At 41.4% G+C, this 25,186-nt stretch overlaps 1 protein-coding gene across 5 annotated transcripts in view; it reads right to left on the bottom strand.

Moving 5' to 3' along the window:
* Window positions 1-246: 246 nt before the first annotated feature.
* The window catches only part of LOC102939271 (nucleolar RNA helicase 2), a 29,840-nt gene continuing 4,900 nt past the window's right edge, over window positions 247-25,186 (bottom strand). For 2 of the 5 annotated variants that reach the window (XM_037904220.2, XM_037904222.2), the window contains exons 3-15: window positions 25,103-25,178; window positions 24,172-24,350; window positions 22,775-22,892; window positions 21,704-21,889; window positions 15,821-15,966; window positions 14,538-14,687; window positions 8,955-9,116; window positions 8,006-8,125; window positions 6,260-6,333; window positions 5,872-6,031; window positions 3,822-3,956; window positions 2,085-2,129; window positions 247-830 (exon numbers count right to left, since the gene is read on the bottom strand). In XM_037904220.2, coding sequence (XP_037760148.1) covers window positions 654-830; window positions 2,085-2,129; window positions 3,822-3,956; window positions 5,872-6,031; window positions 6,260-6,333; window positions 8,006-8,125; window positions 8,955-9,116; window positions 14,538-14,687; window positions 15,821-15,966; window positions 21,704-21,889; window positions 22,775-22,892; window positions 24,172-24,350; window positions 25,103-25,178 — 1,728 coding nt within the window. In that variant the 3' untranslated portion in view covers window positions 247-653. Of the gene's footprint in view, window positions 831-2,084; window positions 2,130-2,947; window positions 2,983-3,821; window positions 3,957-5,871; window positions 6,032-6,259; window positions 6,334-8,005; window positions 8,126-8,954; window positions 9,117-14,537; window positions 14,688-15,820; window positions 15,967-21,703; window positions 21,890-22,774; window positions 22,893-24,171; window positions 24,351-25,102; window positions 25,179-25,186 lie in introns of all 5 variants that reach the window. The other 3 variants (XM_043551068.1, XM_043551067.1, XM_037904221.2) reach the window with 3 other exon arrangements.

Genomic DNA, 25,186 nt, shown 5'->3' with positions numbered 1-25,186 from the left:
ATAAATGAGGTAAGAGGCCTACAAACAGCTTCACTCACTACATAGCCCTGATTCATGTCCAGTGGAGCAATGGTTTTGTATACTGAATGAGGCAGGGGCCCTGTGGAAAAAAAAACAGTATTTAGTTACATGATTGCATTCTATCATAGTGCAGCGTACAGGAACCGAATCAAGGTTATACCCCACTCACTCTCCAGCTGAAGCAACATACACCATTCATCCAACAATCACTTCACTATGTACAAATGACCATGTAGGAATAGTATTTTAATTATTTTGGAAAATGGACAGGTTTCAGTCACCACTGGAGACCAATTCAAATGGAGATTTTGATACATACTGTGTAGTAAACCCAAGCCAGATTTCTGATTGCAAAAGACGCATCCTGGAACAAGGCTCTGTGGAGGAGTCTGATGAATATTCTTTAGACGTAGCTGTGTGGAAGATAAGGAATAATTTTGTATACACTGAACTGCTGTTCTCTGAATTGGTCCTGTATACAGCCATCCCTAGCAATACTGGAAAAACAAATTTTGAATGACAGATTCTGCAAGTGGCACAAACATAGAACGAACATGACTTTTTTTAATGTGGATAAAAATATTTTAGTCTCATTTCTGCAAATTTTATTGTTAGAGCTAGCGATCAAATGCTCAGTCAAAACTTCGTTTCTGGCCTCTATTTCTGAATCTGTTTCTATTAAAGCTGCCACCTCGCCTCCCATTCCTGGAGTCGTAGAAGCCTCTGCCTCCTTCTCGCTGGGTTTCTGCTAACTCGGGTAATTGAGTTGCCACAGTCAGATGCCAGTGTTTTGAATCCTGCCATTTTCCCTGGTAAAAACAAAGTTAAATATGTATTTGAACTTTATACATGTAAGAGCCTGACATGCAGACAAAACTTGCAAGAAAGCAAATACAGTACATTTTACAGTTTTATAAAATTGGGCAACTGCAAGAAAAAACTACTTAGTAGCAAATACAACCTAGTATTTAAAAATAACTAAAAAGTTTGGACTGGAATTAAAAATAAAATATGAAGCATAGGAAACATCTGATTCCAGATTTTGTGAAAACAGTTATGAGTTAAACAAAATCATGAACCTCTAGGTCTCAATTATAAAAATGAAAGTGTACATAAAGACAGCCACTTAAATGTACACATGAAATAAATAATACAAGCACATGCCATCAAGGAACGCTTGGGGTCCTGCAAAGCAGAGGTTCCCATTTTGAGGACTCTGGACCACTACTAGTCAGACACCAGAGAAACCAGAGAGATAGTTCTATTGCTTTGAGTGCAGATCCAGCCAGGAATGGATGCCTCAACATGAAGTGGGAGCTGCCAGTAAGGTATTATAGACCAGCCTCAAAAGTAGAGGTGGCATCCCTCTCTCTCCTGAAACAGGAGTGAAGCTAAAAAGGGAGATGGGGGTGTTGGTGGCTCTTCCAAGACCCACCTCTGGACCAGGATCTGCCCCCACTTTAGGACTCTAGTCTGAGTCAATGCTGGGGTTGGGAGTAAGAAAGCACTGGGGGCGCAATCCTGAATGAAGGTAGGAAGATTGGGGGACCTCTGCATGGGGCAAGAAATGGCTGGAGTGGGAACCCTGAAAAAAATGGAAGACCAGGCCCCCAAAGAAGCAATAATTACAGTAGATTGGATTGTCAGGGATTCGTTTTTGGAGAAGAGCAAGAAAAACTTGAGTTGCAATTCAGAAAAATTGATTAAGAAGATAATCTGGAAGGACTGAGAGAACTCCATTTTAGTTTGTGAAAAACACTGTGGGGCAATAAGTAGAAGAAGTGGGAAGGAAATTAATATAAGTTGAGGTGATGAGAACCGATTCTGACAAAAGGAAAACTGGATTTAGAAATCATTTGTGGAGGAGATTCATTTTGATTTGGGGCAAAATGAATTTATGACAGGGAATTGCTTTTGATGTAATGGGGAGAACTGGTTCTGGCTATGGAGTTCAGTCTGCCAGCAGTGATGGGGAGGAGAGGGGATCCACAAGATGGTCCACACTATGAAAATGTTGGGAAACCTGTACCATAAATTAAGAATTACTGAAATTAAGAGAATACCTGTATTTGTCTAAGATTCACTGCAGGAATATCAAAACACACCCCCTGAAAAAAAAAAAAAAAAAAAAAAAGGTTTAAAATGGATTCCAGAAAATCGAGACCTTGTAATCCATAGTTTCGGGTAACACTGAAGTATTTGTTAAAGCACACAACCTTTATGGAATAGAGACAGTTTAATGAAAGGGATCTGTGAATTTTCACTTTCTGAAGTCAAGTTTAACTTGTTTAATATTTGGGAGCCAAAGCAATTTTACCTTTGGAAAAAAACTGACACGTAGAGCAGCACAATATTTTACACACCTATAGTGCCTTTCATCCAAGATATCAAACTATTTCACAGGCATTAAGCAGTTCAGCACACCTGCTTTTTCATCATGTACTTCACCACTTCTTCCCTAGGTAACATTTTCTCTTTCCTGCAGAGCCACTTCTTTCCATACATATTTTCTTACTTCTCACCAAAATTATTCTCTCTTTCCTAAAATGTTGTCCACTGTCTCGTGTGGCTCAGATTGTCAATTCTTTTCGACAAAGAACGTTTGATCTAAGCAGATAGATGTATAAGTTTACTGTGGATTTAAATATTCAAATGTAGAATGTAAACTTCATGAAAATGTTTATTTCAGTCAGGGAAGAAAGGATCCTAATACAGTAGGTCACAAGTTATAGAAGGAAGCTTGTGTATGTTGCCCCACATTGTTCATAACGTAACTTGTAGTCAATTCACAGACCAACAATGGTATTAAAAGAAAAAGAAAAAATCAGTGAAGGCAACATCACAAAAATTCACACTTTACAAAGACAAAGAACTAGAGCATAGGTCCCCGAATTGTTTATAAAGGTGAAATGGTAAAAATGCCTACTTGCTCTTCAGTGTTGTCAAGCACACAAAGTAAACCTGAAGAGATTAAAAAAAAGTTCCTCTAATCTTTCAATTTTAGGTGTTACTTTTAATAAAAGATTGACAGAAGCGTGATATCAAAATTGACAGTGTCCCTTCAATAAAAGCCATCTGTCTGACATTTACTATGAGCACTAAGCACAATGCCAGTGTCCATAGGCACAAACTTCCTCTCTGCCTGGGGGGTTCTCGATCCCACCGTCTGCCCAAGCCCACTCCCACTCCACCCCTTCCTCCAAGCCCCAATCACTCCCCCCAAGGCCCTGCCCTACCCCACCTCTTCCCCTGAGCGCGCCCCATCCCTGCTCCTTCACCTCCCTCCCTGCACCTCCTGCATGCCGTGGAATAGCTACTCCATGGCATACCGAAGGCGCTGGGAGGGAGGACTTCATCAGCGGGGCCGCCAGTGGGCAGGAGGCACTGGGGAGGGAGGGGGAGAGCTTGGCTACTGGTGCATGCTAAGCACCCGCTAATTTTTTTCCATGGGTGCTCCAGCCCTGAAGCACCCATGGAGTTGGCACCTATGCCAGTGTCCACTACTTTTAGTGGTTTACCTGTTTGGATATTTACATTAAAAATTAAATTAAGCCCCTCCCTCAACATTTCAGTTCAACAGAATATCTTGTGCCATTGTAGTGACCCCACTGACCATAAACTGCTGCATCATTAGCTCAAAGATTACTATGTCCAGCCCCTCCTCAGCCAGAGAAAGGGTAACTTGACAATCAGACCTCGAACTGTAGAAGTGATAAGTTTCTCCTGCCTTTTAAGACGACACATCTACAAGCTTAAGAGTATAGTAAGCAAGACTATAAAGATTGATGATTGTATCTTACCATTTTTCCCTTGAGAAAACACATTCTGTTCACTTTCCTATCAATTTCATCACCCAGCTGTTCTCTTAGCCCTCGCCAGGCATAGCTTATGTTGTCTATCTCTTCTGAGCATTGCAATGTCATTGTTACAAATCCCTGAAGGATAAAAGAAAGTACATGCTCACAGTAAAAAGAAATAACATTCCCTGAATACTAATCAGCATACATCTAACGAATTTGCACAGTCAGAATTTATAAAAGGTTATTAGATGGCAAATATGTACATTTTAAGACATTAACAGATAGTGGATAGAAATGACATTTTGGCACATAAATACATATGTAACACTTCCAGCTTCACTATCACTTCTGTAAAGTTTGCATTGCCAGAAGCAATGCAGAGAGGATTCTGAATGCAAGGAAAGTGAAAAATTATGCATAAAAAACCTGCAATAGTAATATCTTTTGTATATTTTATATTGAAATAAAAATAAACCTCAGTCAGCAACTCTCAAGGAGCCCCTAACAGAATTAAATACACAGTCCAATTAAAATAGCAGAAGACGATCCACGCCTTAACAGAGTCAATACAACCCCACTAAACATCCCCTTCTCACAAAGCCTTAATTTCCCCAAATAATTCCACACTTGAATCAAGCAAGCCTCAAATGTCCACTCAAGTGAGTTTTGCAGCATGTCCCAAAAGTAGTGTGTGCTATTTTGGGCCAAAGAGGGATGTGAACTCCCAAGTCAAGGGACAGTCAGCAGCTGACTAGGAGCTGACTCAAATGCCAGGATAGCTCAATCAGGTGATGGCAATTGTGGTAGTACTGCATAGACAGAGAGATGGTTCCCAAGTAGGCAGACAAGCTATTTAGGGCTTTATGGTCACAACCAATATCTGAAATTCCAACTGGAAACTAAGAGTCAGCCAATGCAGATTCCAGAGCATTAGAACTATGTGCTCACAGCAAGCTAGCCACTTAAGTGTGTGGCTATGTTTTACCCCAGTTTAAGGCTAGGTTTATACTAGCAGCATTTTATTTGACTGCTATACCAATAAAGCACTCCTAATGTAGACACAGCTATACTGGCAAACTTGTGTTCTGTACCATAGCTTTCCTGGTAAAAGTCCTGCTTTGCAAGTATAGCTGCATTTACACTAGGGACTTCTGCTGGCACAGCTATGTCAGTTAGGGATCACACCCATTCACACCCCTGACCAACACAGCTATACCAGCAGAAGTCTGTAGTATAGACAGCCTTAGTTTGAGTTGTTTAAGGTGTAGCCCTATAAAGCATAGTGCTGCAGTCTCATCAGTAGTAAGATGTGCATCCAAGTAAAAGCATCAACCTCCCGATTAGACCCAGATGGTCCCAGCCACTGCTACTGTAATAGCTCATGTAATAGCAGCTGGAAGTGTAAGACGACCCTCATAGTGAACTTGTTTTATTTCCCAGTCACTCAGAGGGGGTCAATATAATCTGCACCATAACCCCTGGTTACTTCCCCCAACCTCTGATTACCTCAGTTTTCTCTCCATTGAGATTCACTTTCATCCAGGCCCTAATCACTACTATATTAAAAAAAAACCCACTAACTGCACCCCCTGGGTTAGATGACAGAGCGAGAAAGTTACATCCAGGCCCCCTTCCATGACCCTTTAACTCCAACAAACAGGAAGGTAGTAAGACGGGACCTCTGCAGCAGAAGTTACAGAAAACTATGCTGGGATCTATGAAGAAAGAATGAAGCCACCTCATAGCAGCCCTGTGTCTGCAATCAAGTCTACACCTCAATTAAAATATCTAATAAGCCAGCAGACACCTGATCTTTATCCATGGCTAGGAGGAACACCACCACTGACATTTCAATGCTATAACCAAGTTCAAAACCAGGACAATGACAATAATCCAGAAGATCTAAGATCTCTAGATTCAGAGTTTTCACTAAAATATTTTCCATAATAAAAGATTAGAAAAGGGATTGTAATTGGGTCAGATAGTTACCACATTCAGATATCTGAAATCCAAGATTTCAAAAAAAAAAAAAAAAACTAAATATTCTTACCACATCTGAGTTGAGCAAGGAACGCTGTTCAATGGAAGTAGCCCCAGAAATATGGGCTAGTGCTGCAGCCAGAGCTTCAACTGCCCCCTTTTCCTCTATTAGCCACTGAGCTGACTCTTTGAAATAGTCAATGGCAGTTTGAGGAACAGAATCCAAACACCTAAGTATTTAAAAGCAAAAACGTTACTTGGCAAAAGGCAAATTTAGACAGTGGAATCTGGGAGCTATGGGATAGACGAGAAACTGCAAGAGACTCAAACTTAACCAATGATATCCATGAACAATTTATTTCATGGTCATCGGAGACAAATGTATGGCAAGAGACAATCCAAAGAATTATTATAAATGAGAATGATGTGATGACAAGCTCAAGGGTCACTGAACATACCTGATGGCATCTTTGCTGGAAGCCTTAATTATATCTGTTGCAGTAGGAACACCTACACGCTTAAATGTAATTCCCTGCAATTAAGAGAAAATGGAAGAGTAGGAAGTTTACGGACTGTTCAGAACTGTATTATATTCAGCTAATGCTGGTATTCAGTTCAGTAAGCATTTATCCTTAAATTTCCTTTGCCGAAAGCGGAAAAAACTATATATTGTGCACATTTCCTATAAAGCACTGACACGGAGGTTAGCCTGCCCTTAAGTTTCCTATGTGAATTCCTTGGACTAAACATGCTTAGAACCTCATTAAGGGGACACTGTTGGGTTAAAATTCATATTTACAGAGACAGGATGTCCTACTGTACTAGTAACAATTTAGATTGTCAAAATGAGTATTTTAGTGAAAAATATTTCAACAGCTTTTTTCTCCCATTTCACTCAGCTTACCCATGAAAATTGGCTAGTCTATTTCACCTTTTTTCCAATCAGTTTAATCTATTTCACTCATTTTCAAGGATGCTGCAATGTTTGGTTAAGGTGACTATGGGAAATTACGTTTCTTGAAAAGGAAACTTTTTCCACTGGAAGCTTTTGAAAATGTGTGTTTCTGTTAAATCTAAACTGAGCAGGTACCCTCTCTTGAACATAATTTCATCAAGTGGCACTGATACAAAAACTCTCAAGTCCATCACTATTAGGGTGATCAAATGTTCTCTTTATTTAAACACGGTTAAAGGAAAAATGGCATTCAAGAGCTGGGTTTTTATTTTTAAAAGGGCAAATAGAATAATTACCACCATATTCTAGCTTTATTTAAAAAAAGTTTCAGTCTTAGCTACATATCACAGGATCTGTTAGCTGTTTAAGGAAGGTAGTCACCTCACATTGCCAGTAAGCAAGAACTAAAAGCAATGCCAACTGTTTCTTGCACTGGCACACAAATATAAACTTCTTTACCAGTCAATAATGACTGATTTTGATAACAAAAATCACTTATTTCATCTCTAACTACTCGCTTTGTCTATTTTGAAATCCTCATGAAAAGATTCCTCATGAACAGTTCTAAACCAAACTGTAAATTAAAATAAATCAAACTTAAAATTTACTTTAATGAAGTATATGCTATTACACAGCCTTTATGTCAAGGAGTTTCACTCTTAACTCAGTTAGATATGTTTGCACTGAAGAAAAAAAAAGTCAGTTCTTAACTTATATAAGCTAACTCAGGTTAGCCAAACCTGGGTTTAAATTTCAGTGAAGACACAACAGGTTGGCATTTAACTTGGGTTGGCAGCTTGTGTTCAACCCCATGCTCTCATATTGTCTTGAGCCCAAGCTGCTACCTCAATTAAAAGCCAAGTTGCTGTGTTTTCACTGCAATTTAAACTCAAGTTAGCTAATTCAGGCCAGATAACCTGAATTAAGAACACAAGTTTTTTGCAATGTGGACAAACTAAGTGCTCAGAGTCTTGTGAAACTTGAAACTAAAGCATAACATTTAAATGTTTATCATCCAAGAGAAAGATACCATGTGGAACAACATATACCAATTACACATGCAGGGACAAAGCGATTACCCAGTAAGAGGAAAAAAAAGGGAAACCAGCTATACTTCAGTTAGAGAGTAGTGCTCACAGTATGCTTCATAACAATCTGATCATCAAATAGCGTATGGATTGCAGGATTTTATGAGCTATCCTAACACACTACATACATAAAGTGTACAATGACTAAAGAGATACTGTACTGCTTTTTGTTCCACGTGTCTTAGCTGACTTTCTTCCTTTCGCTGATAAAAACAGATACACATCCCAGTCCGTCCAGCTCGGCCTGTGCGCCCAGAACGATGAATATACGACTCCACATCCTTCAAGATAAATACCTTTATTACTTTTGTAGTTAGTGTATACACAAAGGTCCATGGAAGCAATTACAATTTATTACAATACATCCCCTAACACTAATGTATCTGAAAAATAAAAATAAAAAATAAATAAATAAAATTTTAAAGTCAAACTAGGTAAAAAAGATCCCCATAAACCTAGGTTAAATATTGCTCAGAGCTTAAGTTACAAGCCTGGGCCAACTACATGCCACTATGCTTCTATCATCATAGGGAATTCAAGCAAAGGTTTCAATTTGCTCTTGCGCACCTCCACATATAGATAAATACCACACATATCACACTTACCCCAGTGTACAGGATGAGAAGTCAGCATGTCCCCAGCTAAGTTGAATAAACCTAGGTCTTGTCTGTATTCCCCTAACTTCATTTAGAGTTCTCTCTCTGTCCACTGGGCTCTTCTTCCCACCCAATTACATTGCTCTTTCTAGCCATTCCATTCTACTGCCTCTCCAAATTCTTTTCAAATTTACCACTATACACTGCTTTGGAGAGCAGGATTTTAGTCATCTTGGCAATTAATTAATACATCAAGCAGAGCTAGAGCCTTGCCAGAGCTCATCAGAAGGCATTTTAAAAAGAAACACCCCTAAAGGTACCACAGACTGTACAACTGATGCATCATAAGTCGTATTCCGATCAGGAGACTACCTCTGGTTACTATAAGCTTCCTGACAACAAAAACAACTGTGTGTGTGGTGAATACCACAATTCAATGCTGCTTTATCACATGAAAACAAATGGAGGACTACTGTATATATTACAAAAGACACACACCATACCCATCTCATACCTTCGGTGGTGAACTTTGTACAACCAGGTCAACTTCAGGGATATCTAAACCACGGGAAGCTACGTTAGTTGCAACCAGAACTTTAAACACACCATTTCTAAAACCTTTCAAAGTTATCTCCCTTTGTTTCTGAGGAATGTCACCATGCAGCGACTGGCAATCCTGTAAAACAAGATTATTACGACAGTGTATAGAAGGTACCAGGCTATAGAAAGGATACTGAAAAGCTGAAATATTTTAGTTTACATGGCAAAAAATTATGTCAATACTTAGCTTTTATACAGTGCTTTTTACACTTATAGCCCAAAGTGCTTTACAAAAAGGTAGGAAAGCATTATTCCCATTTTACAGATTAGGAAATGGAAGCAACAAGTATCTTGCCACAGCGTCAATGTCAGAGCTAGATCTATAACCCTGTCCCACCTTCCAGTCCAGTGCCCTAACCAACACTTTGTTGACGTCCCAAAATAAAACACAAAAGCTACCTCTAATGCAGTGCTATTCACACTATTGTGCCACTATTGATATTGTGCCATATCAATGTCATTTAGCTGCTTTTTGCTAGAAAGATACACAATATATGCTCCCTTCAAAAGAAGGGCAAAAATAATTCTGAAAGAATAAAAATGACTTTAAAAAGTGACTAAAAAAAGTTTTAAAATAATAAAAATAACTTTTGGACACCCACACATCTGCCTGAAAGTTTCTTTACCTATTACAAACACCCAAAATTAACATAACCTAAATTTTAGAGAATATTGTTTCTTTATTTTGTACACTTGACAGCATTCTATGTCCAGTCAGGGCTGGTCTACACCAGAAAGTTACACTGATCCAGCTACATCGCTCAGGGGTATGAAAAAATCCACACTGCTGAGCAACAGTCAACTTAACTAAGTCCCCACACAGACAGCACTAGGTCAATGGAAGAATTCTTCCACCAAACTAGCTACCACCTCTTAGGGGGACAGATTTACTACATTGACCGAAGGACCCTCTCATCACTGTAATAAGTATCTACACTGAAGCACTACAGTGACACAGCTGTAATGCTGTGCTGCCTCAGTGTTTTTAAGTATAGATGTAGCTTCAGCTTTCTTTTTGTCTTTCACACAGGAACAGAAAAGGATTATAAACCACTTGTCAGGGTTTCCCCCCACACACACTCAGAACTCTGGGTACAGATGTGGGGACCCACATGAAAGACCCCCCCCAAGCTTATATTCTACCAGCTTAGGTTAAAAACTTCCCCAAGGCACAAATTCCTTTCCTTGTCCTTGGACAGTATTGCTGCCACCACCAAGGGATTTACACAGAAATTCAGGGGAGGGTCACTTGGAATCCCTATCCCCCCCAGCCCCTTCACCCCCTTTCCTGGGGAGGCTTGAGAATATACCAACTAATTGCCTTAGCAATGTGAGTACAAACTAGACCCTTTATCTTTAGCACACAAAAATCAATCAGGTTCTTAAAAGACAAGCTTTATTTTAAAGAAAAAAGTAAAAATCATACCTGCAAAATCAGGATGGAAGGTAACTTTACAGGGTAATAAAAAGATTTAAAACACAGAGGACTCCCCTCTGGACTCAGCTTCACAGTTACAAAAACAGGAATAAAACTATCTTTGTAGCATAGGAAAATTCACAACAAAAATAAAAGATAACCTAATGCAGGTCCTTGCCTTAGTTACAATTTCTGTAATTTTAGCTGGATCATTCCAGGTATGTTTTCAGGAGATGTTGTACCTGCTTGGTACAACAGGAGATGCTTGTACCTGTTCTTCTCTCCCTCCGTCCAGAGAGAGAACAAACAAAGAGAGCCACAAACAAATTCTCTCCCCCGCCCCTCATTTGAAAGTATCTTCTTTCCTCATTAGTCCTTCTGGTCAGGTGCCAAAGAAGAGATTTGAGCTACTTAACCCCTTACAGGTAAAGCGATTCAGTACAGCTGCCAAGGAGTGATTTTATGCTACCCTTTTCTTTATATTTATGACAACCACAAACTGGATAAGGACTCGGGGCAGCTATAGGACCTAAATTCTTTAAAAATTATTACATTTCAGATTGATGCTGCTTTGTAGAGGGTATGGGTATGTATTCCTCCAGCACTCTGATATATTAAGATACTAAAACAAAAACATCTGAAAATAATTTCTCTTACCTGCCAAGATCAGAGTTCTGCATTTCCCATGCAACAGGTGATATCACTAACACCAACAGTAATGCAGGAAAATTCTCCATGCTCAGGTTTAGCTGTTAGTGAGGTCATCTAATAGTGCAGGAGAAAAACACTCCTGAACACAGGTGGCAGGTAAAAGCTTCTCAGTTCCCCCCAAAAAGTATAATGCCATACTACTTTCTAGTCATGCAGTAATGGATCTGATTGAATCAATTATTAAAATCAATCCCATGCAGATTGGAATCGTCCTAGGATGATATTTACGACTAAGGGATTTACTGCAATACCAGCACTCATCAATGTCAATGTCAGAGATTAGCTGATGTACCACTATCTCCCACATCTCAAATGCTAGTATCAGCACTAAAATCAACTATCTTTATTTCTCTGCAGACTTAGCAAGTGCCATGGCATGAGTCTCAGAAATCAGAGCTGAAAACCACTATTCTGTGATGCTAGAAAGTCTGGGAACCCCCCTTTTTCACCCCCGACAGATTTAAATTAAGTTTATTTCAAATTCCTCATAAAACAGCTAATAAATAATGAATGTAATAAAACAAATTAACCCCTAGTAATTAATAACTAATGTAACAAAATAGAGGTAACCCCCAGTACAGAGGTGGGCAAACTATGGCCCAGGGGCCACATCATGCCCTCCAGCTCCCACCAGGAAGTAGGGTCTGGGGCTTCCCCCGCTCTGGCACTCCAGCTGGGGAGTGGGGTCGGGGTCTTGCCTCGCTCCGCATGGATTCCAGAAGCAGAGGCACATGCCCCCCTCTGGCTCCTACGCGTACAAGCAGCCAGGGGACTCCGCATGCCACCCCCACCCCAAGTGCTGCCCCCGCAGCTCTCACTGGCCGGGAACCTCTGATCGTGCCTCTGTATAGAAGCCGGAGGGAGGACATGGCACTGTTTCTGGGACCTGCTTGAGGTAAGTGCCGCCTGGAGCCTGACCCCCTCCCATGCCCCAACCCCCTTGCCCTGATCCCTTTCTGCCCTCCGAACCCCTCAGTCCCAGCCTCCTTCACCCCAGCGCCACCCCAGAGCCCAGCCCACCCCGCCCCAGCCAGAGCCCTCCCGCCCTCCAACCCCCAAGTTTGTGAGCATTCATTGCCCACCATACAATTTCCATACCCAGATGTGGCCTTTGGGCCAAAAAGTTTGCCCACCCCTGCCCTAGTAACTGACATTTCTTACAAGAGATGCATCCCAGCGAGTCACTAGCACAGAATACTGGTTTCAGTGTCATAGTACGTTAACCACACTATGAACTGCCATCAGAGTAACTCCCATAACTACAAATCACCTTCCAAAAGATGCATCAGAACCTTCATTGTTGTCACAGAAGAGGTTACTCATCTTCTCTGAAATGTGCTGCAGATGAATGTATGTGCATGGCCTGTGCACCAGTGTCAGTTTTTCTTACTGGTATGCATAGTGGCAGCCCCACCCACTGCCAGGCTCCTCATACCCTGGCTTCAGAGCATAACCTGCAGGACTACCCTACTCCTCTTTCAGCTTCTTCAGACTGGAAGCCATTGGTAGACTCCAATACAGGGAAGAAGGGTTGGCTGTATAATGGATATATGTGCTATCTTGAACAACAGTTACAAGGTAACGGTTTTTAATTCAAGTACTTGCATATGTCCATTACACTGTAGGTGACTCCCAAGTGTTATCCCAGGCAGTGGAGCTTGGAGTCTCATTGGAAAAGCGACTTGACTGCAGGACCACTCTCCCTACAGTTGCATCTTCTCTCAATGTGGCAGACAGCACATAACATCTGGTGAATATATGAACAGAAGACCAATTTGCCACCCTAGATATGCCTATAATCAGGACATGTGCCACCACTGCTGCCACGGCCAAAATGTGCTCTGGCTGAGCATGCCATGAATTCTTCAGGAGGCTCCCTCTAACAACATAATACGGAGATGCAGCTGGTTAAGAGTCTGAATTTTCATACACTGCATAAGAAACTCAAAAGGGCTTTGTCCTATCCAAATGAAAAGCCAGATCTCGAACATCCAGGGGGGTGAAGCCTTCACTAATCCTTGTGAGTATGTGGCTTTGGGAAGAAAACTGAAGCTATATAGTCTGATTCAGATGGAAATCAGATACTACTTTCAAGAAAAATTTAGATGTGGTCTAAGTTGAACCTTGTCCTTGTAGAAGGTGTGTATGGCAGATCAGTGACGAATGCACGCAGTTATCCCACTCTCCTAATAGAAACGATGGCTACTAAGAAACCTACCTACCAGGTGTAGAAGCGTGCACAATGCTAAAGGCTCAAAAGGACTGTCCAACAGAGCAGACAATGCTAACCTGAAATCTCAAGGAGTTTGTTTCTACCTGCCAGGAACCCATCTATCTAGACCTTTCAGAAATCTGGTTGTGATAGTAAAATTAATTTCACTCACTCTATACGAGGATGGATTGCTCAAATAGCCACCAGATGCACCCACTGACTCAAGGACCTCTTGATGCCAGCTGGTAGAGGGTACAGGGACGCATAAAGGTTAGAGGGACCCCTGGGTCTGGTATTTACATTCTAGTTCACCAAGCACTGTCACATAAGGTTTGTACTGAAAGTCTGTCACAAATGCTCACAAAATTGGGGTTGGGGTGCAGGCTCTGGGATGGGGCTGGGACCAAGGGGTTTGGAGGGCGGCAGGGGGATCAGGGCTGGGGAAGGGGTGCAGGTTCTGGCTGTGGGCTCTGGGGTGGGGCTTAGAGGTTTGGAGTGCAGGAGGGTGCTCCAGGCTGGGATTGAGGGGTTCGGAGAGCAGGAGGATCAGGGCTGGGGCAAGGTGCTGGGGCATGGGGAGAGGCTCAGGGGTGCAGGCTCTGAGCGGCCCTTACCTCAAGCGGCTCCCAGAAGCAGTGGCATGTCCCTTCTCCAGCTCCTATGCGGAGATGTGGCCAGGCAGCTCTGCACGCTGCCCCGTCCACAGACACCACCCCTGCAGCTCCCATTGGAGTGCCGGAGTGGGGCCGAACGCCCCGGCCGGAACAGGGCCCAGCTGCTGGTGCAGCCCCCAACCCAGCACCCCGGCTGGAGCACCATAGCAGGGCCGAGCCGCTAGTGCAGCCGCCAAGCCAGCACCCCAGCCAGAGCAGGGCCAACCCGCATGGTGCAGCTCGAGGGCCGGCTTAAAACGGCTCACAGGCTGGCTCTGGCCTGCAGGCCATAGTTTGCCCACCCCTGCTATAGACTCTGGGCTGATCTTGGTAGTTATATCAAAATTCTGAAACCACATGATAGTTCAGCTACCTCCAGCCCAAGTTTGCCTTGTCCCCATAGAAAGAATATTACACTCTTGAAGATTTAGTTAGCATGGGTCTGATGCCAGCCCCATGTTGATAAACAACAGACTATCTTGCAAAATAACTAAGACAGCATACCTGTTTAATAGAAGCATTCAGGGCCAGTTCATTTGCCTCCTTTTTCGTCTCACAAAAGACTATGGTCCGTCCATGACTGCCACTGTAAACCTGAATGACATCTCCAATAACTGCTGCTCTTTGAGACCAGTGACACTCTATAGCCAAATGCTGTGGAAGAAATATTTTATCATTTATAGCTGGCATAAAAAACCTTAAATAAAGTCAGGTTTTAAAAATATTTAGTATATATTTGAAAATGTAGACTCCAATAGAAGTACAAAGATGTTATCTTTCAAGGAATGTGTTCGGATTAGACAAAATTAGATTAGACATACTATTAAAATATGTCAAAGCAATCAAATGCATGGATCTTTTTTGCCCACCATGACTAACCGAAAAAGGTGTGGTCGTAGGATGAAAAATTAGATATGTTGCAAACAAGTTTCCCCACATAGAGAGAAACTAACAATGGGCTAATCTTCCACAAAGTAGAGTCAGGTATACAGAATTCCTCCCCCCCGCATTTTTAATTTTTTTTATATAGATATAGATATTTACTAAAGCTTTATGGAACATTACATGAAAACAATCCATATTTTGAAGATAATGGTTTAATTAAAGTCAATTCTTTGTGACAATGGATTTTGGCATTTTTCAGTCCTACCGAAGCAACCATATGGTGCCCTACCGACCAGTCAAAAATAAGTTTATCCTAAAACTGTTTAAATGGAAGTGCCTACTTCGTCAGGTAAAGAACATTTTAACTAGTTTGTGTTTTTAATATTTAAGTGTTTATACTGTGTCCAGCGCTGTGGTATTGAAATGCATATCAAAGAGTGTCTTCAATATGGTGGCACACCTTGCAGTGTTTGAAGTGGCACTATGAAAGCAGATACTTCCAGCCAGAAGACTAGGTGATTTCTAAATTAATAAAAAGCCTACTGCTTCAAAGGGTGGGGGGCGGGGTTAAAAGTAAAGGTACGTGCTAAGACCAGAAACAGCCAAAGTAACAACAAAGAGAATGGTGTTCAATAACTAACTTTGCTTTAGTCATGAGTAAGATCACCAGCTATTTCAGGAGGAAAAATATAGACATTCCACATTTATAAAAAACAGTTTGAGTAGCTGTAACAACTTCTGTACCAAAAGAGTATTACATTTCAAAACTATCTTTCCAAGTTATACCAAGAAAAAAGATATACTTGTGATGTATTTTCAAATTAATACCACAATAAAATATACACAACATGGAAAAAAGGAAAAGGGAACTAAAAATATGCCACACTAGCCAAGTTACTTACTTCTACAGTCACAGCAGCTTTTTGAGTCCTCTTCCCGATAAGGTCAACCTGTTCGTATCTGGATTTCATGTATTTCTTAGCCACATCGTATACCCAATGTGGACAAGTTGCAGAAAACAACAATGTCTGGGGATTGTCTTCAGAATCTTAAAAACAGAACAATCTGTTTCACGATCTTGGTATCTAAAATCCTAAAGTGGCATACTGATTCAGGCCAAATTTGCCTGATGTACTCTTGTGATAGCCTCAGCTATATAAAATATGGACATTATATTTGTGTTGTCTTCATGATAAGAGATACTCTAAGCTGCTGTACTCTTTTCCCAAACATTCTGGAAAAGTGCTCAGTTTTGAGTCAACTTCCAGATGAGTAGAGTTAAATGTACCTCCCTTGGGTGTTAACACTGATCCATGTCAGTAAAGTAGAAGAGGGTCTTTCTTTTGAGCAACTTAAGGTGTTTTTGCCTCCACCCTCATAGTAAGTGTGTAGCTGTCCTGTTCAAGAAGGGAGGTAAAAACTCCATGTATTTATGCAGACTATAGCTTACCAGGCCACCAGACCAACCCATAAAACATCATTAGCACCACTTTTTCTTTTAAGTTAAAAAAAACAAAAACAAAAACAAACCTTTAGCAACATCCAACTACTAGTACCATTCAGAAAGCTGCTCTGCCACTCACACAAGACAAAAGTAATGTTTGTGACACTGGCAGTCTAGGTGCCTGCTCATGCCAAGACCTCACTGAACACTGACAAATGTGTAAAATCAGTCTGGCTCACCTGTGTGCTAGCATCGTTAAAATAGATGTTAAGTTGATAAGAACGTGTTTGGACTTTATGAAATGCTTGTGAGTTGTTGCATGCATTAATCTCACTTATCTGTTATGATTTTATAAGACGCGGTGACCAAACTTACTGACCCTCCAAGCTGCATATAACAGTCTTCAGAAGTTCAAGAGCCAAGGCACACTTGCCACACACTGCTCCTGCTGAAGACCCAAGCTACAATAGGTGCACCCCATGGGGCTGAAGCCCCAAGACCCTCCTCCCCACTGGGCAGAAACCCCTAGCCCACCACCTCACTGCAAGGCAGAGGTCCCGAGCTCCCTGACCCAGTCTGGCAGATGGAGAACCAGGGAAGAGCGGGAGGCTCTGTGAGCCACACTTTATGGTAAAAGAGTCACATGTGGCTCACGAGCCAGTTTGGCCACCCCTGTTATAAAGGTAATATTTAAGTGTTTGCTTTGTAACTATAAAAGTGTTTGCTATGAAACTAGAAACCCCCCAATCCCCCTCAGTCAGAAGAGAAGCATTACCAAGTGTGAAATACTAGTTTACCACAAAAGGTGTCATCTGCCCAACAAAATGCCTACTGAGACTAGACAAACCATTGTGTAACATCAGTGGACAAAAGATTTTGTTGATTGCTCCCCCACACACTCATGAAGAGGGGATGTGCACAAACCCTCTGTGACCCTCGGCCCATATTCTTCATAGAGATATGCTTATGATATGAATATGGCATAACTAAGATATGTTTCAGAGTAGCAGCTGCTTTAGTCTGTATTCGCAAAAAGAAAAAAAGAGGACTTGTGGCACCTTAGAGACTAACCAATTTATCTGAGCATAAAGCTTTTGTGAGCTACAGCTCACTTCATCGGATGCATGCAGTGGAAAATACAGTGGGGAGATTTATATACACAGAGAACATGAAACAATGGGTGCTACCATGCACACTGTAACCAGAGGGATCAGGTAAGGTGAGCTATTACCAGTAGGAGAGCGGGGGGGGGGGGGGGGGAACCTTTTGTAGTGATAATCAAGGTGGGCCATTTCAAGCAGTTGACAAGAACGTCTGAGAAACAGCGGGGGTTGGAATAAACATGGGGAAAACAGTTTTACTTCATGTAATGACCCATCCACTCCCAGTCTTTATTCAAGCCTAAGTTAATTGGATCCAGTTTGCAAATTAATTCCAATTCATTCAAAAACCAGTCGGAGAACACTTCAATCTCTTTGGTCACTCGATTACAGACCTAGAAGTGGCAATTCTTCAACAAAAAAACTTCAAAAACAGACTCCAATGAGAGACTGCTAATTGGAATTAATTTGCAAACTGGATACAATTAATTTAGGCTTGAATAAAGACTGGGAGTGGATGGGTCATTACACGAAGTGAAACTGTTTTCCCCATGTTTGTTCCCACCCCCGCTGTTCCTCTGACGTTCTTGTCAACTGCTGGAAATGGCCCACCTTGATTATCACTACAAAAGGTTCCCCCCCCCACCCCCCGCTCTCCTACTGGTAATAGCTCACCTTACCTGACCACTCTCGTTACAGTGTGTATGGTAACACCCATTGTTTCATGTTCTCTGTCTATATAAATCTCCCCACTGTATTTTCCACTGAATGCATCCGATGAAGTGAGCTGTAGCTCACGAAAGCTTATGCTCAAATTTGTTAGTCTCTAAGGTGCCACAAGTCCTTCTTTTCTTTTTAAGATATATTTGTGACACTCTGTGCTTCGAGGGAATACCCTGCACCCCCATATTCATCCTTATAATATGATTGTGTGGTATCCAATGCAAAGTTTGTCATGTCCGGTGTCTTCGGAAGGCTCATGATGCACTGAACATTGTTGTTACAGTAACGTTATAGGTTATAATTTCATGTATATAGTTATGAGGCTGAAAATGTATCCTCATGGCTTAAAGCAAGCCCAGACAAAAACTCTCCAAGAGCAGAGGGGCAGTTCACACCCCGTCAGGGCAGGTATGGGACAAACCCAGCCCAGCCTCATAGGAACAAAGGACGCTGGCCTAGGCAGCAAAAAAAGCATCTGTTGGACTGAGTGAGTCACCCCCCTTCCTTTGGTCAGTTTGGGACTGCGATGAGGTAATGCTCACCACTCTGAAGGGGACATAGGGGCAAAGCCAAGGGGGAAGAAAGGACATGATAAAAGGGAGAGATTTGCCATGCTCTCTCTCTTCCACCTACATTGAGAGAAACCACACCAAGCGACTGAAGCACTGATCAAGGGGGAGAGCCTGGCTGAAGAGCAACCAGCCAGCCTGTGGTGAGAAGCATCTAAGTTTGTAAGGACACTGAAAGTGTTAAGATCAGCTTAGAATGCGTTTTGCTTTTATTTCATTTGACCAAATCTGACTTGTTATGCTTTAACTTATAATTACTTAAAGTTTATCTTTGTAGTTAATAAACCTGTTTATTCTACCTGAAGCAGTACATTTGGTCTGAAGTGTGTCAGAGGCTCCCCTTGGGATAAGAAGCCTGGTACGTATCAATTCTTTGTTAAATCAACAAACTCTCATAAGCTTGCAGCATCCAGCGGGCATAATTGGACGCTGCCAAATAGAGGTTCCTAGGGTTGTGCCTTGGACCGGAGATATTGGCTAGTGTCATTCAGTTGCACAATTCAAGGAGCATCTTACAGGCTAGAGGCTGTGCGTGAACAGCCCAGAACTGGGGATTCTCACAGCAGAGCAGGGTAAGGCTGGCTCCCAGAGTCAAGGATAGCAGATCACCGGTCCAGATAACACCAGATGGGAACGTCACAATGTTTTATGTAAGATGGGTCATATGAGGCATCATTGGAAAGGTTATGATTTACTGAATATGATTATCCTAATAGTATGCATGTATAATTTCTTTATCTGAAGTCAGGAATATTAACTATGTAACAATTACAACTGTGTTTACACTTGGAGAATGCCCACCAGACAGTATGCAATCAACCCGATGGGCCATTAGGAAGGACAATAGGACTTTGAAGATGTTAATCTCCCTCCCTCCTGAGAAGTTTCCTGGAATGCTGCTTTGACACTGCAAGGTCATGTGATCATATCCCCTGCTACTGGACACCATTTTGGACTGCTAGTACTTTTTCACTAGGAGGGGGTGGGAGTCAAACTGGGAAACAAAGGAATCCTGCCATATTCAAATCCTATTTAAGGCTGGGGAGTGAGTTAATCTAGGTTCTTCTCCACTGCCTCCCTACCCAAGAAGGAAGACTGCTGAAAAAACCTGAAGAAACAAAGGAACTAAGCTGAAGGGGGGTGGGGGAGAAACAGGGGCTGAGCCTAGGTGAGAAAGTCTAGCCTGTGAAAGGAATACCTGGAGATTTAAGCTGCAACCAGTGCAGTTTACCTTCAAGAAACTCTGCAACCTGCATAAAACAACATTTAGGGTCAGAATTTGCTACTATTAACCAGTTAATTTAGCGTATTAAGTTTAGGTTGCGTGTTTTGTTTTATTTGCTCAAGTAATCTGCTTTCATTTGTTTACTATCCCTTGTAATCACTTAAAATCTTTTGTAGTTAATAAACTTGTTTTTGTTTATTCTAAAACACATTTTGTGCAATTCATAACTTGGAGGCGGAGGGGACGAGGAAAGCTGTGCATATCTTTCTCCACATTGAGGGAGGGAGCGAATTTCATGAGCTTACGCTGTATAGATCTCTATACAGTGCAAGACAATACAATTTTGGGTTTATTTTCCAGAGGGGTTGTGCACTTGAGTGCTGGGCAATTCCCTACCCAAAAGACTTCCCATGCAGCACTGATTTCAGTATTGGTGTCATTCTGCAGCTGGGTGTGTCCCTACCTGTGTGTGTGCGCACACGCACAACAGGACAGGGTGAGGGAGCCCAAGTTGGTGGAACGGGTGGGTCCAGTGAAAACCCAGTACATCAGGTGACACCTTGAAAGGGGGGCGGGTGCAACTCATCACACCCTCTTCCCATCAGTTTGAACTTTGGGGGTATAGGAATAAAAATCCCTGACCAGAAGGAGCTGTATAATTATGCTGCTTGGAATTTGGAGAGGGCAATATTTTAAGTATAATCAAGGGATCCACAAGCTACTTAGCTTGGGTTAGCCCTAAAAAGCATGTAGAGGCAGTACATTACAGCAGCTTCTATTACTTTTTGAAACCTAAGGCTTTAATTAATTTGTGTGTATGTTTACTTACTTTAATCATATAAACAACTAAGAAAAAGTAGTAGGAATTAATAAATCTTTAGTTAGTCTATTACAAGATTGGCTACAAGTGTCATCTTTTTTGAGATATCCAGGGTAAAATTGATCTAGGGTAAGTGAGTAACTGGTCCTTTAGGACTGGGAGTAACCTGAAAATTGTTGTGATTTTTGGTGTAAGGGACCATCTATTAAAAGGCAGGCTTATCTGGATGGCAAGATACACCAGAGTGCCCAAGGGAACTGTCTGTGACTCCATGCTAATGCTGTTATATAGCGCTCGAAGAGTTCATATTTGACACTAGGTTGGTGAAATCTAATTATAGAACAAAACCAGTTTATGCCCTGGTTTGTAAGTCTGCCTTGACATTGGCACCCGTGTTTGTGAGCCACTCCAGATAGCTTGATAATCCTAATCCCAGATCAATTACAGATACAGGGAGAAAAAAAAACAATTCAAAAAGAGGAAGAGTTTATCTTCAAGATTAAATACTAGCCTGATGAGAGGTCCAGACCCCATTAACATGCTGAGAAGGGTTAGAGTAGGGAGCTTCCATTGACACTGCTTAGGAGCTCCAATCTTCTATTTCAGCCAATGGATAAGTGCCAGAGAAAGTTATCTACCTGCCATTGGCAGATGGACTTGGACCATGCCTGGAGTGTGGCATCTTATAGGTTCCGAAGATTCTATGAATGATTTCCAGATCTATAGTACACTACCTAGAGACATCCCAAGTAGGTTTCCATAGAACTCATTTGTTTTCATTGCCACTAATCTTGTCACAAGATAGTTGATTTACAGGTTTTATAACACCATAGGCAACCACCTGGGTTTTAGTGATCTAATTAGTAATGATATTCCTTACTATTCACTTAAATTCTGAATTTACCCTTCTTGTACGCAACTCGTAAAATGTCCTCCACTTGTTCAGCAAAGCCCATGTCCAACATCTGGTCAACTTCATCCAGGACAACATGCTTGAGTTTGGAAAGATCCAGCTTGCCATTCTGAAGGTGGTCTTTGATTCGACCTGGGGTCCCAACCAAGATGTCAATGCCACTTCGAATTAGATCAACTGAAAGAAAAATTAGTCAAGATACATGTAAGAGCAGAAGAGTTTAGAAAATGGCAGCAGCTTACAAGTACAGGATCACTTTCACTATTTTGGCAATACTGCATTGATAAATGTTCTAGTTGAACAAAGATCAGAAAATTTATACAGCTGAGAAATACTGAAGTCTTATGTCAGAGTTCATTTCCCAAATAAAAGAGAAGGGGAATGAAAAAAAACTGACAAAAGGACAGACAGGAAACACAATGGTCTCAGCATTGTGAAATATTTTTTCTTCACGCTGCTGTCAATGTCACTTAACCCACCCCCTTTCCTGAAATCCTACAGAAAAAAAGGATTCCTCCTCCCTCTCTGCCAAACCCAATAGCTATGCCCATGATGCATAATCCATTAACAATGAAGTGTCTTCTTTCCACCCTAGTTATCCATTCACAACCATCCAGAAAAAACTAATATTACCGTAATATAGAATTTTTCCTCCATCCTCCTGGATGTAAGGATCCTCTCATAAGAGATCCAGCTACTTGCAAAGATGCCATCTCCACTGACAGCTTTAAGACTTAACATCTTGCACTTTGAGATTTACTTTGCTGATGTTTGTAAGACAAAGGTTATTTACAAGAAACAGGACCAACTACGTTTTCATATACACATAGCAGGAAATGTCCTCCACTCTCTCAAACACTTAAGTCAATGTGGAAAAGGTCCAAGACCCCTGGAATAAGGAAGGCAGCTATGCGTTTTACTAGCACAGATGGACAGAGTAGGCTACTTAGTGTCTTTAAGAGTCTTCAGTTTCTGATTAAAATTATTTATTTTGAGAGAGAACAGTGTTTCAAATGTTACCAATCAATCCCAGATCAATCATTATACAGAAGCCTTACTTACTTTGTCCATTGTATGCCGTTCCTCCATAAAAACAAGCCACTGAGAGTGTCTTTGTGATGTCCTTGAAGTCTTTGGCTACCTGGTTTGCCAACTCTCTAGTTGGAGTAAGAACTAACACCTACACAGAAGGAAGAAAGAGTTAAAAATAGATGTTCCTTCACTTGGAGTCTGTCAAGAAGCCACAGACGTTTTCCATTTAGGTCGGTATATTTACACCTCTATTGTAATTGTTGCAGGTTTAAAGAAATGGCATTTAAGCACAGTTCAAGATTCCTATGGCCTCATCAAATCACAAAAGTCATTTTACATGCTTGTAAAGGACACTGCTACCTCACATAGAAAATTACAGCAATGACAACCTGTGTTAAGACCTAAACTTAATACAATCTATTAAAATATTTTAAAAATTAAAAAATATTCAAGCAGTACATATTTGCTGCTGAATTTCTGAAGAAAGTCAAACCACTAAACTGGTGGAAGTCCTTGGAACTCCTATGATTCTTTCTGTGCACCAGAGAGGATGAGCGGTGCCAGGACTCAACCAACATCGGACGTGCACTTCTCACAGAAGCCCAAGTGCTGAACACTCTCTCCAACCAAGAAGGCTCTGAAGGTGGTCTCCATCAAAAGAAACTTTAGCCTGACCTCTCTAACTTTCTTGGTCCTCAGTTTGAAATCATTACAAATCTCACACCAATCACCAATGTGAGACTCAGCCAGACACCTTTGAACAACTAGAATGTGGGTAACGCGTGGGCATCAGTTTAGATGAAATATAGGGCTTGAAGCCCTTTTACTAAGGCATTCCTCAGTACCGACAAATGGAACCCCGAAATTGGCGACCTGAGAAACTAACTTTAATAAACGAAATGTTATTACTAACCAAGACTAGGAATTTATATACAACTAGATGCTGAAAGAGCCTGCTGAAGCAAGACAAACAAATTCCAACAACTGTCAAGGGCAGTAAGAAGGAACTCAGGACATCAGCGGCAGCTTCGCCCTTTATACCTGCACACAGTGGCAGGGGGCAGCGGAGAGTGCTTGAGCTGCGCTGTTGGTTACTACTAAGGGAAACATTCTGACAACAGTGCTCGAGGTAAACACACACCCCAAGAGTAGAATGCCCATGTGCAATTGCTTGAATAACTGAAGGATGGTTGCAGCCACTCCATCCTTTACCCACTCCTACTTGAGCATGAGGTGGCATGTGTGGCCCCAACTGACACTGCTATTCAAGAGACAGGACCTCAGGCACATGCACACCTACAGCAAAATCTACATGGGCACATACTTTAAGAATACTTTTTCACCAACGACTAAAAACCGGAACCACCCTGACAAAAATACAGTAAATGTAACATCAGAATTTGTTCACTATTGCATAATTTACTTACCTTTGGCGTGCGGCCTCTTTTCCTCTCCTGCATTTCTCCCTGAAGCTTTTCAATCAAGGGAATGGCAAAAGAGAATGTTTTCCCAGTTCCAGTTCGAGCTTGAGCTACAACATCTTTGCCATCATATATGTGCTTGAAGGTCTTTACTTGCACAGGAAACAGGTATGTTACACCTCGAGCTGTGAGACGGTCGAATAAGGCTTTGTTAAAAGGTCCAATGAGCTGATAAGTACATTATATTTGGTGCTTGATGCGTATAAACTTGAACATGGCAGATCACCACAAGCAGACTAGACACCGTCCCCAGAAAAAGCAGGACTATCACACTCTCTCTAGTTTACTTAGTCTCAGAATCCAGTTCAGTAAGGCTCTTGGACTCACTTCACCCAATTTGCTAACACTGCCTTCCCAGAGATACTGATTATTCTGTTCTTACCCAGCAACTTTCCCACCAGAGAAGAATTATGCTGCCCTATGTATGCACTACTCTCCACCCATTTCTTCAATCTCTTGAGTACTGCTTGATTTAAACCAGTAGTTTATGAATTACTTGATCTTGTTATAATATTACATACAAATATTGTGTTATAAATTTGTTCATTAGTATTGAAGTAAGAACTTTCAGTTCAATTTCAGTGGAATTAATTCTTATTCTGTAAATGGAATAAAGTAATTTTAAGCCACAATATCTTGATATTGGGTTTATGTTAGTTAAAGTTCTAGCATAAAGGCTGGGCTGACTAGGACAACATATGTGGATACCATGCCATTTGGGTACCACCAGAAGTGCGACAACAGCGTTTGCATACACAAGGGTAGGTGACACATATTTCCTGGTTATTACTACTTTTTCCTCACAATCAACAAACAGAATTAAAGATGCTTCTGTTCTGTCAGTTTTACTATTAAACTATTATGCCAAGAAAGTTACCTCGAAGAAGCTCAATAGTTTCTTTGGAAATACAAAAATTGGAGAAAGCACCTTCCTTCTGCTCTGCAGTCAGTTCCTGTTAGG

Source organism: Chelonia mydas, chromosome 7 (assembly GCF_015237465.2).
Source record: "Chelonia mydas isolate rCheMyd1 chromosome 7, rCheMyd1.pri.v2, whole genome shotgun sequence".
Classification (NCBI taxonomy): domain Eukaryota; kingdom Metazoa; phylum Chordata; order Testudines; family Cheloniidae; genus Chelonia; species Chelonia mydas.
This window is presented reverse-complemented; position numbering and strand designations above follow the sequence as displayed.